Source organism: Lepus europaeus, chromosome 21 (genome assembly GCF_033115175.1).
Source record: "Lepus europaeus isolate LE1 chromosome 21, mLepTim1.pri, whole genome shotgun sequence".
Classification (NCBI taxonomy): Eukaryota; Metazoa; Chordata; class Mammalia; order Lagomorpha; family Leporidae; genus Lepus; species Lepus europaeus.
In genome coordinates, this window is record NC_084847.1 from 50,623,992 (window position 1) to 50,641,977 (window position 17,986).

The 17,986-nt window shown below is 53.7% G+C and overlaps 1 protein-coding gene across 6 annotated transcripts in view; it reads left to right on the forward strand.

The window, feature by feature from the left end:
- The window catches only part of LOC133750315 (general transcription factor II-I repeat domain-containing protein 2B-like), a 58,305-nt gene that overhangs the window by 17,524 nt on the left and 22,795 nt on the right, over positions 1 to 17,986 (forward strand). For all 6 annotated transcript variants that reach the window (XM_062179858.1, XM_062179857.1, XM_062179856.1 and 3 more), the window contains 6 exons: positions 3,114 to 3,233; positions 7,201 to 7,384; positions 8,166 to 8,194; positions 9,583 to 9,637; positions 10,325 to 10,371; positions 13,718 to 13,795. In XM_062179858.1, the coding sequence (XP_062035842.1) occupies positions 3,114 to 3,233; positions 7,201 to 7,384; positions 8,166 to 8,194; positions 9,583 to 9,637; positions 10,325 to 10,371; positions 13,718 to 13,795 (513 nt within the window). The remainder of the gene's footprint in view (positions 1 to 3,113; positions 3,234 to 7,200; positions 7,385 to 8,165; positions 8,195 to 9,582; positions 9,638 to 10,324; positions 10,372 to 13,717; positions 13,796 to 17,986) is intronic.

Below are 17,986 nucleotides of genomic sequence, written 5' to 3' on the forward strand. Positions count from 1 at the left end.
CAGGAGCCAGGTACTTCTTCCTGGTCTCCCATGCAGTTGCAGGGCCCAAGCACTTGGGCCATCCTCCACTGCCCTCCCGGGCCATAGCAGAGAGCTGGACTGGAAGAGGAGCAACCGAGACAGAACCCAGTGCCCATATGGGATGCCGGTGCCACAGGTGGAGGATTAACCAAGTGAGCCACAGCACCGGCCCCTCCACCTTTGTTTCTAATGTTAGTAACTGTCCCCCCCCCCTTTTTTTTTCTTGATAAATCTTGGCCAGAGCTAAGTTAGGCCAAAGCCTGGAGCCAAGAACTCTATCTGAGTCTCCCACATGGATATCAGGGGCCCAAGCACTTGGACCATCTTCCACTGCTTCTCCAGGCACATCAGCAGGGAGCTGGATCAGAAGCAGAGCAATCTGGACTTGAACTGGCGCCCATATGGGATGCTGGTGTCACAGGCAGATGCCTAACCCACTGCACCACAATGGCGGCCCTTGTACTTTGAATTTTGCACTTGGCTTTTTTTTTTTTTTTTTTTTTTGACAGGCAGAGTGGACAGTGAGAGAGAGACAGAGAGAAAGGTGTTCCTTTGCTGTTGGTTCATCCTCCAATGGCCGCTGCGGCCGGCGCACCTCGCTGATCCGATGGCAGGAGCCAGGTGCTTCTCCTGGTCTCCCATGCGGGTGCAGGGCCCAAGCACTTGGGCCATCCTCCACTGCCTTCCCGGGCCACAGCAGAGAGCTGGACTGGAAGAGATGCACCCGGGACAGAATCCGGTGCCCCAACCAGTACTAGAACATTAGCCTATTGTGCCGCGGCGCTGGCCCGTACTTGGCTTTTTAAACCCAGGCTGGTGCCACGTGGTTCAGTCCTATATCCTGATGCTGGACAGAGACAGCGGCCACAGCCCCTACGGCATACTCAGTGTATGTCATGCTGCTGAGCTGCGAGGGTCGCTGTGTCTCATGTATTCGGTGCATGTTCAGCTTAGGAGCTTTTTAGCATACAAGGGATTCATGGGGACAGAACCCCCTTGTAAGTCGAGGAGCACCTGTGTTTTCCGTACCCATGAGGTTACACTTTGTCCACGCACAATTGCATTGTACAAGCCTCTCTAGCTCGCAGCCATTTTCTCAGAGCGTTGCCCCTGCAGGGCCACCGTCCTGGGCCCTGCTCCTGTGGCCGCTGGCAGTGCTTCCAAGCCAGAAGGAGCCCTCGCCCTGTGCTTGTGGGTTCTCTCCTGCCTGTGCCTAGGCAGGTGGTGAGCAACAGTATTTGGGCCACCTGGTGGCGCTCACCTCCCATGCATGCAGCAGGAGCTGTTCTGTGCTCGGCTTCCCAGGCACTTCCCTGGTACCCCAGCCAGCTTACCGGGCAAGTCTCCCAGAATTCCCAGAAGGGTTCTAGACAGGGGGCAGCATCCACATAGGTGGTTTTGCTTACCAGTGGCTGCCTGAGCGTTCCATCAGCACCAGGGAGAGCTTGCTTGCCACGCCCAGCCAGACAGCTCTACCGCCACCCAAAGAGGACAGACCCCACCTGCTGCCAGCCCAGCAGACTCCGCCATGCAGTTGGCCATGGCTTAATCCTTTCTAAGGAGGCCTGGGGTCCCAGCCCTGAGGGGTCCTCATTCGTTCTTAGGAGCTCTGCCTCAGCCTGGTTACCCGTCAGTCTGCCATCCCATCACTAGCTATGATGCTTTTGCCCTTTTCAAATGATTGTACGGGTTCTGGATCCTAACTAGACCCTGGTTTGAAAATCTTTTCACAACATTTTTTTTTTAAATTATTTATTTGAAAGGCAGAACTACAGAGAAGCAGAGGCAGAGAGAGAGAGAGAAAGAAAGGTCTTCCATCTGCTGGTTCATTCCCCAAATAGCTGCAACGGCCAGAGCTGCGCCAATCTGAAGCCAGGAGCCAGAAACTTTTTCTGGGTCTCCCACACAGATGCAGGGGCCCAAGGACTTGGACCATCTTCTGCTGCTTTCCCAGGCCATAGCAGAGAACTGGATCGGAAGAGGAGCAGCCAGGAGTAGAACCCATGTCCATATGGGATGCTGGCATTGCAGACGGCAGCTTTACCCACTACCCCACAGTGCCAGCCCCTCACAACATTTTTAGTAAGCAATTGCTTGGGAACCTGGCCTTGGAAATGTTGAATGCAAGGCCAATGTTGTATTTCAATGAGTTCAGCTGTGGCCTTGAGGCAGGTGTGCTGTGACCAGGGGGCCGGTTCAAGTCCCTGCTGCTCCACTTCCAATCCAGCTCCCTGCCAATGCACCTGGGAAAGCAGCACAAGATGACTCAAGTTCCTGGGCCCCTACCACCTATGTGGGAAACCTTGATGGAGTTCCGGGCTCCCAGCTTCATCCTGGCCCAGTCCTGACCATTCTAGCCATTTAGGGAGTGGACCAGCAGACAGGAGCTCTCTGTCTGTGTCTCTCTCTGTCACTCTTTCAAAGAAGCAAATAAATCTTTAAAGAAAGAAAAGAAAATGTTGAGTGGGATGATTTTCCTACCCTTCTTCAACTATGTCACAAATAAGACTTTTTTTTTTTTTTTTTGACAGGCAGAGTTAGACAGTGAGAGAAAGAGTCAGAGAGGAAGGTCTTCCTTCCGTTGGTTCATCCCCCAAATGGCCACTATGGCCAGCACACTCCGCTGATCCGAAGCCAGGAGCCAGGTGCCTCCTCCTGGTCTCCCATGCGGGTGCAGGGCCCAAGCACTTGGGCCATCCTCCACTGCCTTCCCGGGCCACAGCAGAGAGCTGGCCTGGAAGAGGAGCAACCGGGATAGAATCCGGTACCCAACCGAGACTAGAACCTGGGGTGCGGGCGCCGCAGGCGGAGGATTAGCCTAGTGAGCTGTGGCGCCGGCCAAGACTTCTTATATATTGAATTCTTTGTAGTTTTTCCTGAGTGGATGGGTTTCAGGGGGGACATCGTGTTACATTACCCTGTCCGTCATAAATGCAGTGCCTGCCTCCCCTCCCGTACCCCTGTCTTCCTTAGTTAAAAGGCCTTGTGTTATGTGTGTTTCCTTTTCCTTGTTCTCAACACCGGGAGCACAAAGAGCAGGGAGCGCGGGTGTCCGCAGGTACTGACGTTGGGCTGTCCTCATGCATTCACAGGTGTGGCCCAAGGGCTGAGCGACAGGAAGCCGCCAGGCCCTGTGAATGGGACGCAGGTGCCCTCGGGAGAAACGGAAATACTCAGGAAAGCCGTGGAGGACTATTTCTCCTTCTGCTACGGTAAAGTTCATGGGCGGCAGGAATCCTCCTGTCCATAGGGGAGAGGGGGGTAGTGCTGGCTTTGTCGCTGTGATGGCTTAGATTGTTCTGGACTCTGTAGAGCCCACGTTCCCTCCGCGACACGCGGGTCCTCCCCTCACTCTTTGGTCTGTTCCGTCTTAGTTGGGTTGGTTCACGGGGACCCTGGCTAACAAGCACACCCCATACTCTCTCTTTTTTTTTCTCAATAGTCAGAACTGTGTCTTCCTGGAGCACTGGAGGCTCTCAGAACAAACTCTGTATTTTTTTTTTCCTTCATATGTCAAATATTTATTGAATTCATTAATGAGGGAATCCATTAATGAGGGAATTAATGAGGGCTCATTTCCTACAAGTTAGGTTTTTTATGAATGATTGATTGATTTGAAAGAGTGACAGAGAGAAAAAGAGACACAGAGACAGAGAGAGATCTTCTATCTGTTGATTGGTTCATTCCCCAAATGGCTGCAATGGCCAGAGCTGGGTTAGGCTAAAACCTGGAGCCAGGAACTCTATCTGGGTCTCCCACATGGATTGCAGGGGCCCAAGGACTTGGGCCATCTTCCACCGCTTTCCCAGGCCATAGCAGGGAGCTGGATTGGAAATGGAACAGCCAGGACTCAAACCAGTACTCATGTGGACTGGTTCGTTCCTCGAATGGCCGCAACGACCAGGGCTGGACCAGGCTGAATCTAGGAGCCAGGAGCTTCTTCCAGGTCTCCCACATGGATGCAAGGGCCCAAGCACTTGGGTCATCTTCTACTGCTTTCCCAGGCCATAGCAGAGAGCTGGACCAGAAGTGGAACAGCTGGGACTTGAACCGGTGCCCATATGGGATGCCAGCACTGCAGGCGGCAGCTTTACCCGCCGGTGCACTACACCGGCCCCCTTTCAGAGAGTTTGTGTGTGGTAATGCAGCTGTCTGTTTTGCATCAAATTCTTGTAGAAACCCAAAACCTGCGTCCACCCCCCCACCATCCGTGTCATGGGGGCATGGGAGAAAGTGGGTGTTCATTTCAAACATGGAGCAGGGGGCGTGGCAGCTGTTGCCAAATTCCCAGACTCCTGGAGGGGTTTTGGGTGAGGAACCTTTTTTTTTTTTTTTTTTTTTGGACAGGCAGAGTTAGACAGTGAGAGAGAGAGAGACAAAGGTCTTCCTTCTTCCTTCCATTGGTTCACCCCCCCAAATGGACGCTACGGCTGGCGCTGCGCCGATCCGAAGCCAGGAGCCAGGTGCTTCTCCTGGTCTCCCATTGGGTGCAGGGCCCAAGCACCTGGGCCATCCTCCACTGCACTCCCGGGCCACAGCAGAGAGCTGGACTGGAAGAGGGGCAACCGGGACAGAATCTGGCGCCCCGAACGGGCCTAGAACCCAGTGTGCCAGCGCTGCAGGCGGAGGATTAGCCTAGTGAGCCACGGCGCCGGCCTGGGTGAGGAATCTTAAAGATAGAAGTTGAGCCCAGGAGACGTGTGTTCAGTCCGTGTGCGGGTCTCTGGTTGGTCCACAGCGCTTGTGGCCCTCCTATGATTGACCAGTGAAAGGACAGATACTGTGTTCTTTAAAAAAATTTTTTTAAATTTATTTGAAAAACAGGGTAGAAAGTGAGCTCTTCCATCCACTGGTTCACTCCCCAGATGCCCACAGTGGCCAGTCCTGGACCAAGTTAGAGCCAGGAGCCTGGAACTCCATCCAGGTCTCCTGTGTTGGGGACAGGGGCCCAAGCACTTGAGCCGTCGTCACCTGCTGCCTCCCAGTGTGCACTACCAGGGGTCTGGATGAGAAAGGGAGGGTCTGGAACTCAGACTGGCACTCTGGTGTGGGATGCCACAACACCCGGCCCAGCTGCCATATTTTGGGGAACAGTTTGGTGGTGGCAAAGTAAGCCCTCGGCTATGCCAGTTGTTATCTTTTGCTCAGGGGCTGGGCTGCCTGAATAAAACCCCTCAAGATAACACCTCCCGTCAAGAAATTACTCATGGGGGCTGGTGCTGTGGCAATTTAGATGTAGCCTCAGCCTGCATTGCCTGCATCCCATATGGGTGCTGGTTCGAATCCCGGCTGCTCCACCTCTAATCCAGATCCCTGCTAACACACCTGGGAAAGCAGTGGAAGATGGCCCACGTTCTTGGGCCCCTGCACCCACGTGGGAGACCCAGATGGAGCTCCTGGCTCCTGGCTTCTGTCTGGCCCAGTTGCGGCCAGCTGTTGCAGCCTCTTTGGGGAGCGAACCAGTGATGGAATCTCTCTCTCTCCCTCTCCCTCCCTCCCTCCCTCTCTCTCTAACTCTGCCTTTCAAATAAAACTGAATAAATCTTAAAAAAAAAAAAAAACCCTTATTCTTATCAAGCAAACAGCAGGTTGTTGCATGCAGGTGCACTGTTCTAACAAAAGTCGACTCCGGTTCTCAACGCCACAATTTCTTGGCCCCATCCTAGGGTCCCCACACCAAGGCCAAGGCCACTGACACATCATTCAGCCACTCCCCACCCCCAGTCATCTCTCTGCCTACCCACATCTTTCCACAGGCATTACGACAGGATTTTTTTTTATAACAAAACTATATAGCGTTTTTTTTTTTTTTTAAGATTTATCTTTATTTATTTAAAAGAGTTACAGAGGGAGGTAGAGACAGAGAGAGAGTCTTTCATCTGCTTGTTCACTCCCCAAATGGCTGCAATGGCCGGAGCTGAGCCAATCCAAAGTCAGGAGCCAGGAGCTTCTTCCAGGTCTCCCACATGGGTGGCAGCGGCCCAAGGACTTGGGCCATCTTCTACTGCTTTCCCAGGCCATAGCAGAGAGCTGGATTGGAAGTGGAACAGCCGGGACTAGAACCGGCACGAGAACCAACACCCATATGGGATGCAGGCACTGCAGGTGGCTGCTTTAACCCGTATGCCACAGTGCTGGCCCCTATATAGTTTGTGTGTGTGTGTGTGTGTTTGACAGGCAGAGTGGACAGTGAGAGAGAGAGAGACAGATAGAAAGGTTATATAGTGTTTTAAAAGCTAGATAACCCTAGGCAGGTTTTGGTGCAGTGGCTCACCCACTGCTTGGGACACCTGTATCCCAAGTCAGATTACCTGGGTTCAAGTCCCAGATCTGCTCCAAACTCCAGCTTCCTGCTAAGTGTACACCCTGGGAGGCATCAGGTGACGGCTCCAGTTGGTTCTCTGCCACCCACATGTGAGAGAGCCCAGATGGACTCCTGGGCTCCTGGCTTCAACCTGGCCCAGCCCTGGTTGTTGCGGGCATTTGGAGAGCAAACCAGCAGATGAACAGTTTCTCTCTGTTTCTACCTTTCTTAATCTACTGTAGATAAATAAGTAAAAGTTATTTGAAAAGTAGGATAATTCCCTGTGCGGGAGTCATATTTGGTTGTAATGGAAGGACTTAACATCTGAGGACTTGGGTTATGGCTCCCAGGCAGCTTCAAGCATTCCTGCCATCTGGGAATGCCTGGAGCAGTTGACTCTGGGGACCTCCAGCTTAGGGAATCTTGGGGGGTCAGGCTCCACCTCTCTGCGAACAGTGGGGCAGCAGCAGCTCAGGCAGAGACACAGACGCTGATGGAGGCCATATCAGCACCATAACGGGCAAGTTGGCCTGACTTGTGCAATGTGACATTGTGACAGTTAAGCTTTGGGGAAGTTGGTGGGGAGTCTCATCCACTTTGGGCAGCAGCCTAGGTAACCAGGGGGTGCTCCCTGCAGCCCTGGGTGGGTCAGGCCAAGCACCCCAAGCTATTTGACCTCCAAGGAATAGAGAAAGAGCTCCATCAATTTTCCCCTGTTAAGGTGAAATATTGTATCAGTGTTCATTTTGGCTCCTGGGCTGGGACTTGTACTAACTCGGGATACAGAGAAGGTGTGTCATGGTTTTGATGTATCTACTTTATTACATTGAATTACACAACCAATGGAGTCTTAACACCCATGCCTCTTCCTCCAGGTAAGGCCCTGGGGATGGAGGCCATGGTGCCTGTGCCCTACGAGCAGATGCTTCGAGACCAGGCGGCCGTGCAGGTGCAGGGGCTCCCGGCAGGCGTCACCTTTCAGCACCCAGGGAATTACGATCTCGCCACCCTGAAATGGATTTTGGAGAACAAAGCAGGGATCTCCTTCATCATCCACAGGTGACACGCTCTGTACCCTCCTGGTGTTCGGTTCATATGAAGATGCACTAACAGCTGGGGCCGCTGGCTGGTGTCCCACATTGGAGGACCTGGGTTTGATGCTCGGCTCGGGCTCCTGACTCCAGCTTCCTGCTAATGCAGATCCTGGGAGGCAGCAGTCATGGCCCAAGTAGCTGTGCCCCTGCCAGCCCCCTACGTGGAAGACCCTGATGGTGTTCCTGGTTGCTGGCTGCAGCATGCCCCTGGTTGTTGCAAAAATTTAGGAAGCGAACAAGAAGATGGGAGAACTAACTTTCTCTCTCTCTCTCTCACTCTCTCTCTCTCTAACAAATAAAAGTAATTTTAAAAATATATATACTGGGGGCCAGCATTGTGACATCCCATATGGACACCGGTTCTGGTCCCAGCTGCTCCTCTTCCGATCTGGCTCCCTACTAATGGCCTGGGAAAAGCAAAGGAGGACGGCCCAAGTCCTTGGACCCCTGCCACTCACATGGGAGACCGAGATGGAGCTTCTGAGTCCTGGCTTTGGCCTGCCCAACCCTGACTATTGCAGCTATCTGGGGAGGGAACCAGCAGATGGAGGAGCTCTGTGTCTCTCTCTGTCTCTCTCTCTCTCTGACTCTGATCCTCAAATAAATCTAGAAAAAACCTGAACAGTATATCTATACTGGCAGGTTGATTTCAATTCCTTTGTTGATTGTGTCCTGTTAGATTTAAGAGCTGGCTTCCTACCCCTCCTGTGCCTTCTGGTTGGTTGATGCTGTTGGTTTTCTTACAGACCTTTCCTGGGTCCCGAGAGCCAGCCAGGTAAGCGACAGAATCTACACCACTAGTCAGACATGCTCCCTGCAGCACGCTCACAGAGGGGGCAGCCTTGGGCACCCCGGGCCAGGGGCAGGTGTGGATGAGGAGGATCCACAGCTCAGGAGAGCTGCTCCTCGCGCAAGCCCTCGCGCTGGCAGTCATTGCCATCCAGGGGAGGCTGTGGGTGCTGGGAGCCACGGCGTGGCTGTGAACCACCAGCCACGAGGGGACCCAGTGAATCTATGATCTGGCTGCCGACTCCAGCTCCCCAGGAGAAGGACTGAGACTGTCTCGTGAGCCCTTGGTGCTCACCTCTGCCTGGGATGTCCCCGAGAGCCCTGGGAAGGAGCCAGAGAGGCGGGACGGGAATGGCGTTAGGGTCAGCAGGGTCTCAGCAGGCAGGTCCGCTTGGGAAGTCCCAGTCCATGGAGACAGGCAGAAGGCCGTGGGATGAGCGCCGGGGGCTGTGTTGGGGCCCTGAACCCCTCAGAGCCTCCCATAGGCCAATGGGGAGACCTTCCCCAAAAAGTAGCTGCTCCAAAAGCACTTAGAGACCCACCCAGGCCCACATCCTGCCCCCATCAGTACTTTGAGAGGTGCTAGGAAGCTTAGCTCGGAGCTGTCCAGTGTCCATGAAAGTCTAGATCGAAAGAGGAAGCCCTGTTGAACCCATGTAGGTGGAGGAAGGAGCCAGCCCTGGGCCAGGGTTGCACACCACTGGACCTGGGGGGTGACGTGGGACCCTTAAGTCATGGTCTGAACACAGAGCCAGGTCTGTATTGGGAGCAGTTGTGAGGTCCTGTGCTCCCCTAGCTCGGGTTAGGGGAGGGTGGCAGGCAGCTACGAGATTGTCACAAGATTTGTGGAATGGCTAGGACTGGCAGCTCACACTGCCCTGCTCGGGAGGTCCCAGGCACCGTTCTGATCACTCTGTGTGTTCAGCCATCCGTCAGCATCCATGGGGCACCTGGCCCGGGACCCTCTGTGGCCACCCAAACCCCTTTTATGAAATGGTTTTGTATTTGCACAGGACCCGTGGAGCCACAGAACTGACTGTGTCGGTCAGTCCTTGCACACCCACTGTTCTGATGAGAAGACAGGCAGGGGGAGGCTTAGCGGCTCATTCAGGTTGCCCAGCCAGTGAGCAGCAAGGCAGGCATCCACACCCACCCTTGGGGCCTGGCCTGCTCACCACCCCGATTCTGCCCTCCACCAGTGGCCCCAGAGCACGGGGAACTGCTTTAAGTTGGTCTCTACCCTGCACTGCCATCCCACGAGGGCCCGGGGCCGGGATTCCTCTGTATATTTGCTTTCTGAGCATTTGCCTTTGAACTTCAGCCTCGCTTCAAGGCACTCAAGGGGCCAGCAGGTGTCTTTTTGTTCCCACACAGGTGTTCCTGGAGCCGTGCCGGATGCCGAGAGAGCCATGACAGCAGCAAACAGAAGGTAATGGAATAATACATAACAAAAGCTGCACCTGATCGTAGCGTGTCGTAGACTCCGGAGGGGACTCTGCATGGTACCGGATATTAAATTAAACACCAGGCCGGCGCCGCGGCTCAGTAGGCTAATCCTCCACCTTGTGGCGCCGGCACACCGGGTTCTAGTCCCGGTCGGGGCGCCGGATTCTATCCTGGTTGCCCCTCTTCCAGGCCAGCTCTCTGCTATGGCCAGGGAGTGCAGTGGAGGATAGCCCAGGTGCTTGGGCCCTGCACCCCATGGGAGACCAGGAGAAGCACCTGGCTCCTGGCTTTGGATCAGCGCGGTGCACCGGCTGCAGCGCACCAGCCGCAGCGGCCATTGGAGGGTGAACCAATGGCAAAAGGAAGACCTTTCTCTCTGTCTCTCTCTCTCACTATCCACTCTGCCTGTCAAAATAAATAAATAAATAAATAAAATTAAAAAATAAAAAAAAAATTAAACACTAAATTTAATATTAAATCTTCATCTATTCGGAATTTGAGGACTGTATTGGGTCAACACCTTTAAGTTTGTAACGAATTATTAACAGTGTTGTTTGAGACGGTTTGGCCTTTGGTTGATGGGGGAGAGGCTCGGTGGCACACACATGCAGGGCCCTTGACTTTGGTGTGTCCAGGTGTCTGGTCCTCACCCGGCTCCTTCTCCTTGCAGCTCTGGCGACCCCATCAATGTGAAAACCGAACCCATGGAAGATTCTGGTAGGTACCAACCGATGCTTTTAGAATGAAGTACTTTGGCCAGCGCCGTGGCTTAACAGGCTAATCCTCCGCCTTGCGGCGCCAGCACACCGGGTTCTAGTCCCGGTTGGGGCGCCGGATTCTGTCCCGGTTGCCCCTCTTCCAGGCCAGCTCTGTGCTGTGGCCAGGGAGTGCAGTGGAGGATGGCCCAAGTGTTTGGGCCCTGCACCTGCATGGGAGACCAGGAGAAGCACCTAGCTCCTGGCTTTGGATCAGCGAGATTCGCCAGCCGTAGCGGCCATTGGAGGGTGAACCAGCGGCAAAAAGGAAGACCTTTCTCTGTGTCTCTCTCTCTCTCACTATCCACTCTGCCTGTAAAAAAAAAAAAAAAAAAAAAAAAAAAAAAAAAAAAAAAAAAAAAAGAATGAAGTACTTAGTAGGTCAGCATTTAACTCCTTTCGTTTTCCAAAAAATAAAAAAGTGGAGACCAGTGCTCTGGTTAACCTCACTTGGGGTCTATTTGGTGAAAAGTCGTATTTTACTCACAAAGGTTAGAAGAAAGTAAAACTAGGTAACAAGATGTTACAAAGTAGATGTAGTAGGAGAAAAAATGTTATTTTAGTTATGCTTAAATTACCTGAGTATGAAATGAGCAAATGGCCGTGGGTACACGTTCGGAATTCTAACTCGTCTTACAAATAGAGCCGTGGTCTTCCTCTTGGATATATCTTATTTTACTGCCGTCTTGCCCTGTTCTGTCATTCCTGCATGTTCTACAGCAGGTGCGTTCCTAGGACGATGTCCGCTGGGACAAGTCCCTCTTCCATGGATGAGAGTAGATGCCCCTCCCCCACCACCACTCCCCACTTCTCAAAAAACAAACAAACAAAACCTGGGTGGGGGCATTGAGGCCCAGCAGGTTAAGTCGCTACCTGGGACACCACAGCCCTTGCTGGAGTGCCTGGGGCTAGTCTCAGCTCTTCCACTTCCTGCCACCCTTGTGGGAGACCCAGATGAAGTTCCAGCCTCCTGGGTATGGCCTGGGCCAGCCGTGGGGGTTTCAGGCATTTGGAGGATGAACCAGAAGATGGAAGATATCTTTCTCTTGCTATCAGTCTGTCAAAGGAATAAAGCTTTGAAAAGGGAAACCCAGCATTAATTAGAGGGAAACATATTAAAAGGCTTAGAGAAAGCATTTTTAAGCTCAAGTGTTTGATCAAATGATAGGGAAAGACTGAAAGCATTAAACAAGGGGTGCCAGTTCACCAGCTGCTCCACTTCCGATCCAGCTCCCTGCTAACGGCCTGGGAAGGCCATGGAAGATGTGCTTGGGTCCCTGCACCCATGTGGAACATGGAGGAAGCTCCTGGCTCCTGGCCCAGCCCTGGCCATTGCAGCCATCTGGGGAATGAACCAGTACATAGAAGATCTTTCTTTCTCTCTCTCTCCCTCTCCTTCTCCTTCTTCCTCTCCCTGTCTCTCTGCACCCTGACTTTCAAATAAATAAATGAATCTTCAAAATGAATGAAAGGAAGGGAGGGAGGGAGGGAGGGAGGGAGGAGGGAGGAAGGAAGGTAATGTAACAAGTACCTAAAACCAAAACTCAAAAAGGACAAGAGGATGAACATGAACACAAGCTGACTCTCCAAGGGTCAAACTAGAGTTTCATAACAGACCTCCAAGTATGAAATTAACAGTGCAAAATGTAAAGTCCAATCTCAGAAAATGCAGTAGAGAAACAAGAATTGGCATCAAGAAGAAGGGGCAGGCACTTGGCACAGTGGTTAAGACACCCGGGTCCCCTCTCAGAGTACCCGGGTTGCAGCCCCAGCTCTGGCTCCCGGCTCCAGCGTCCGGCTGATGCAGACCCTAGGAGGCAGCAGGTGATGATGGCTCAAGTAGTTGGGTCCCTGCCACCCACACGGGAGACCTGGGTGGAGTCCCTAGCTCCTGACTTTGACCTTGGGTAGGCCATTGTGGGCATCTGAGAAATAAACCAGAGGTTAGGAGTTCTCTCTCTGAATCTATCCCTGTCCAATTAAAATAAAATGTGTTCAAAAGAAGAAAAGAGAAAAGGGAGGTTAGAGACTTAGGCGTGGATAAACCAGAAGTCATAACGCCAGCATCCCCAAGGCGGCAGGTGTGGTTAAAGTGCAGGATCCCCCACAACTCTGGGGAGGGACAGGGCCCCAAGTGGACCAGGCTCCTCCTCTGTCTTACTCAGGGGTCCTGCGGCCACAACTGTGGGGAGTCTTGTGCCCACCATGTCCTCAGCGGCTGCCCCGTCTTCCCAGGGTGGTTCTGGGCCCCTTCGGTGGCTCTGGGTCAGAGCAACACAGGCTGACGGTAGGAAAGGAGCCGGCATTTTAGGGCAGCAGAGCGTGAGCCTCGCTACAGACGTGGCACGCCTTCAGCCCTGGCTCTTCTCCACCTCCACTTCCACCCCAGCTCCCTGCTAATGCACCTGGGAGGTGGCAGACGATGGCCTAAGTGCTTGGGCCCCTGCCACCGAATGAACCGGTAGATGGAAGATTCTCTCTCTCTGTCTCTTTCCTCTCCGCCTTTCAAATACATACTTTTTAAAAAAATAATATTTACAATAGATCATATAAATGTATGGGGACATTCAGCACTCATGATAGGGAGAGTGTCCCCAGACCAGGACCATACCTGGGGACTCAGCCTCTCACTGCTCTTCTCCCCTGTCTGTTTCTCTCTCCTCCTCCCTTCTTGCTGACATTATTTTACATTGATATAATCTATCATTTTATAAATACCATACATAAATATATATGTGTGGATATCTTTCTATTCTTTTATATTTATACTATTTATATTTCTGGGGTTTGTTTTTTTTTTTTTGTAAAGATTTATTTAAAAAGCAGAGTTACAGAGAGGGAGAGGCAGAGGGAGATGGAGCTCTTCCATCCACTGGTTCACTCCCCAAAAGGCTGCCACAGTTGGGGCTGGGCCAGGCCAAAGCCAGGAGGCTGGAACTCCATCTGGGTCTCCCACGTGGGTGGCAGGGGCCCAAGCACTTGGGCCATCTTTCACTGCTTTTCCCAAGCCATTGAGGGGAGCTAGATCCGAAGTAGAGCAGCCAGGACTTGAACTGGTGCTCATATGGGACGCCTGTGTCGCAGGTGGTGGCTTAACCCATGGCACCACAGTGGCAGCCTCTTTGTGATGTGTATGTTTGCGTCGATAGCCATGTTCGCCCACAGCGAGAGAGCCGGGGGCTTCTGGCTGACTGTGGCATTGCTCTGTTCATCACCACGGCACCCGCACGTCAGCCGCGCCAGCCCTGGTTCTCGGTTGCTGGGTTTGACCTAACGTGTGGTTGTTGTCATTTCTGTGGCCTCCCAAGGCATCTCACGGGCAGCGGTGGACGTGTCAATCAAGAAAGAGTTGGAAGATCCCAGCTACTACGAATGTCACACGCAAGGTAATACTGTCTGAGCGTCACAGCCTTCACAAGTAGAAAAGTGTCCCTCGCCACCCGTCCGAAAAGCAGGCCAAGAGTCGCAGAGCCCCATGTGTGTCCTCCTAGGATCTAGCACACTTGCCCTTTAAGGTAAACGCTCTTCCAGTCTTAAGCAGCCCGGCCTGGCCCTCCCAGAGTGTGGGTCTGCACTGTCCTCCCCGAGCGCGTTCCCGAATCCCGCCTGTCCCTCGGTGTCTGAGCAGGGAGAGACGGAGCTGGAGTGCCTGCCCTTCATCACCGTGGGGCACCACTGGCGTCAGGCACCTCCAGTGGGGCAGGGAGACGGGTGACAGCAAGCCTACACAGTACTCAGACGCGCACAGGGACCCCACGTCTTACTGGCCCCCAGCGTGTTGTTTGATGAACTAGACCACCGTGCACCTTGCGCATCCGTTCTCTGTCTTCCGTTAGTAGTGTTAATATTAGTATCGTTTAAGAGGCAATGAGACAGACAGAGCACCCCTGGTTCACGCCCCAGATGCCCTCAGTGGCCAGAGCTGGGAGCTGGGAACCACCCCGCCTCTCCCTTGTGAGTGACAGGAGCGCAGCTACTGAGCCGTCTCCGCTGCCTCATGGGGGCAGCGTCGGCAGGAAGCTGGCTTGGAAGCAGGACAGGGACCGTAACCCCTGGGGTGCAGGTGTCCCAACACATAGGCTGAATCCCACCCCTGTTCTCCATCTCTGCGCGTGCCTGTGGGCAGAGCGTGGGAAACAGGGTGATTTTTATCCCCCAAACGTGATAGTCAAATGTGAAACAGTTGCCACAGAAATCTTAACCAGAATTTTCTTGGAGTGCTAAGTAGCTCTGTAAGTTTTGTTGGGATTTTTTTTTTTTTTTAAATCTTAAGGCAGAAAGCAACGAACACATCTGCTCATCACTGCTGTCCTGCCCCCCCCCCCCAGCCTCCCAGAGCCTGCTCAGAACCCCCCAGCCCCGAGCGCTTGGTGCAGCCTGGTCCCTCCTCACCCCACCCCCAGCCTCCCAGCCCCTGCTCAGAACCTCCTTGTCCCAAGTACTTGGTGCAGCCTGGCCCCCTCCTCTCCCCCCCCCCAGCCTCCCAGAGCCTGCTCAGAACCCCCCAGCCCCGAGCGCTTGGTGCAGCCTGGTCCCTCCTCACCCCACCCCCAGCCTCCCAGCCCCTGCTCAGAACCCCCCAGCCCCGAGCGCTTGGTGCAGCCTGGTCCCTCCTCACCCCACCCCCAGCCTCCCAGCCCCTGCTCAGAACCTCCTTGTCCCAAGTACTTGGTGCAGCCTGGCCCCCTCCTCTCCCCCCCCCAGCCTCCCAGAGCCTGCTCAGAACCCCCCAGCCCCGAGCGCTTGGTGCAGCCTGGTCCCTCCTCACCCCACCCCCAGCCTCCCAGCCCCTGCTCAGAACCCCCCAGCCCCGAGCGCTTGGTGCAGCCTGGTCCCTCCTCACCCCACCCCCAGCCTCCCAGCCCCTGCTCAGAACCTCCTTGTCCCAAGTACTTGGTGCAGCCTGGCCCCCTCCTCCCCCCCTCAGCCTCCCAGAGCCTGCTCAGAACCTCCCAGCCCCGAGCGCTTGGTGCAGCCTGCTGTGTGCTGTTGCTGCTCCCCTGAGGACTCCCCCAGCTTAGCCCTGAGTCTGGCAGGAGGACACAGCCCCGCACTCCCATCCAGAGGCCCAGGCTCGCTCGTTCGGATCCCCGGACACCTGCTTGTGCCCTTCACAAAGACCTGCGTCCCCTCTCTGTCTAGATGAAAGATTCTCTCTCTCTCTCTCGCTCTCGCTCTCTCTGCCTTTCAAATCAGTAAATAAATCTTTAAAAAAAAAGTCCCTGAGGCCAGCGCTGTGGTGTAGTGGGTTAAGCATCCACCTGCAGTGCTGGCATCCCATATGGTCACTGGTTCGAGTCCTGGCTTCTCCACTTCCAATCCAGCTCCCTGCTAATGCTCCTGGGAAAGCACCCAAGGATAGCCCAAGTGCTTGGGCCCCAGCCACAACATGGGAGACCCGGAAAAAGCTCCTGGCTCCTGGCTTTGGTCTGACCCAGCCCCAAGTGTTGTGGCCATTTGGGGAGTGAACCAGTGGGTGAAAGATCTCTCTGTGTCTCCCTCTCTCTCTCTGTTACTATACCTTTCAAAATATACAAATAAATCTTAAAAAAAAAAATCTCCAACAAAGCTAATGAATATAGTGGCTATACAGGATCATACTCCATGACCAAAAGGGAGTTTGCACTGGGAATACAAAGTTGGCTCAGCAGGTGTGGGTGTAACATCTAGGTCTCCGGTCCCCTCCCCCAACCCTCTTGCGCTTCTCCCCCTCTGGATGGTGTGTATCTCTTGCCCACCCTAGTCCCTGCACTGTCTTGCCCCGTGAATGACTTTTCCTGTTCCCAAACCTGTCCGAGTGTCACCCAGATAGGCCACTTCATGGTAGTAGTGGTTTTTTGTTTTTGTTTTTTTTGGCCATAGGATTTTTCTGAGCAGAACTGCAATCCCTCACCCTTTGTTTGTGGCGTAGTGATGGGGGAAGTTGGCTAATCAATGGGCCGGATTGCCAATCCTGTGCAGCGTTGCCACACCGTGCACCTTGGCTACAGAAAAACGCTTTGTGCCTTTACCTGTTTGCACATGAGCTGCACAAGGTGTCCTTTGTAAATTTGTTTTGATTTGAGAGGCAGACAGACAGACATACCTCCCATCTGGTGGTTCGCTCCCGAGGTGCCTGCAAACAGCCATGGCTGGGCCAGGCCCAAGCTGGGGACTGATTCCAGGCCTCCCACATGAGTCGCAGGAACGCAGCCCAAGGCGTGCGTTAGCAGGAAGTGGAGTCAGGACTCAGACCCAGGTGCTGTGAGATGGGTTGCAGGCGCCTCCGACGGCTGGGCCCAACGCCCGCCCCTTGCCTGTCCCCAGCGTCAGCCCAGTGGAGCAGTTTCCTGACAAGGCATGAGAGCACGTGGTCGCCTGTGGACGGCACAGTCTGTGCCTGGCCTCCTGCCTGCCGCCCTTCACCGCCTCGGCTGCGGCTGCTTCTTGGCAGGCAACGTGAGCCTGGTCTGTAACCTCCCCTACGTCTTTCAGTCACTGTGGAATCAGTGATTGGCAGGTGCTTCCTAGTGGGCTCTCCTAGGACCACCCACGTGAGCCAACTTAGGAAACTAGCCGTGAGTTCCCCAACTGGGCCTACCTGGGTGGTCTTTCTTGCTCGGGCCTCAGTGCCTCTGATGTAAGTTGTGGGAAGGGAATGAAATTTATGTCCCAGCTTGTAGGCAGCCAACAACTGGAAAGCCAGAAAGTGGGGCAGGTTCACATTCAGTCACTCATCAGAGGAACACTTCCTGTTAGAATCCAGACATCTGTGTAGGGGCCTTACCATGAAGGGGAAAACATACAAGAAAAACAAAAGTGAAATGCTTAACTCTTTTCTTTTTTTTTCCAGATGCTGACAGACAGACAGTGATGAATAATTTTATAGTATAGATAATACAGTAACAATAAAACCCCCAATTTATTTGGATTTAGTCTTTTGCCAGCTAGATTAAAATATGTGCTGATTGCCTCCCCCATTGTTGTCCTCTTAAAGAATTCCAGGGGGTAAAATGTGAGGCTTTTAAAAAGAGGTCATGGGGGCCGGAGTTGTGGTACAGCAGATTAAGCCACTGCCCTGGATGCCAGCGTCCCATACCAGAGCGCTGGCTCCCATCCCGACTGCTCTGCTTCCTCTACAGCTCCCTGCTAACGTACCTGGCAGGCAGCAAGTGACAGCCCCTGTGCTTGGGCCCCTGCTGCCCACGTGAGGGGCCGGGATGGAGTTCTGAGCTGGCTTTGGCCTGGCCCGGCCCCGGCCATTGTTACCATTTGGGGAGTGAACCAGCCGATGGAAGATCTCTCTGCCTCTCAAATACATAATGTAAATCTTTTTTTTTTTTTATTTTTTGACAGGCAGAGTTAGACAATGAGAGAGAGAGACAGAGAGAAAGGTCTTCCTTCCATTGGTTCACCCCCCAAATGGCCGCACTGGATTCTGTCCCAGTTGCTCCTCTTCCAATCCAGCTCTCTACTGTGGCCCAGGAGGGTAGTGGAGGATGGCCCAAGTGCTTGGGCCCTGCACCCGCATGGGAGACCAGGAGAAGCACCTGGCTCCTGGCTTCAGATCAGCACAGCGCCGGCCATAGCGGCCATTT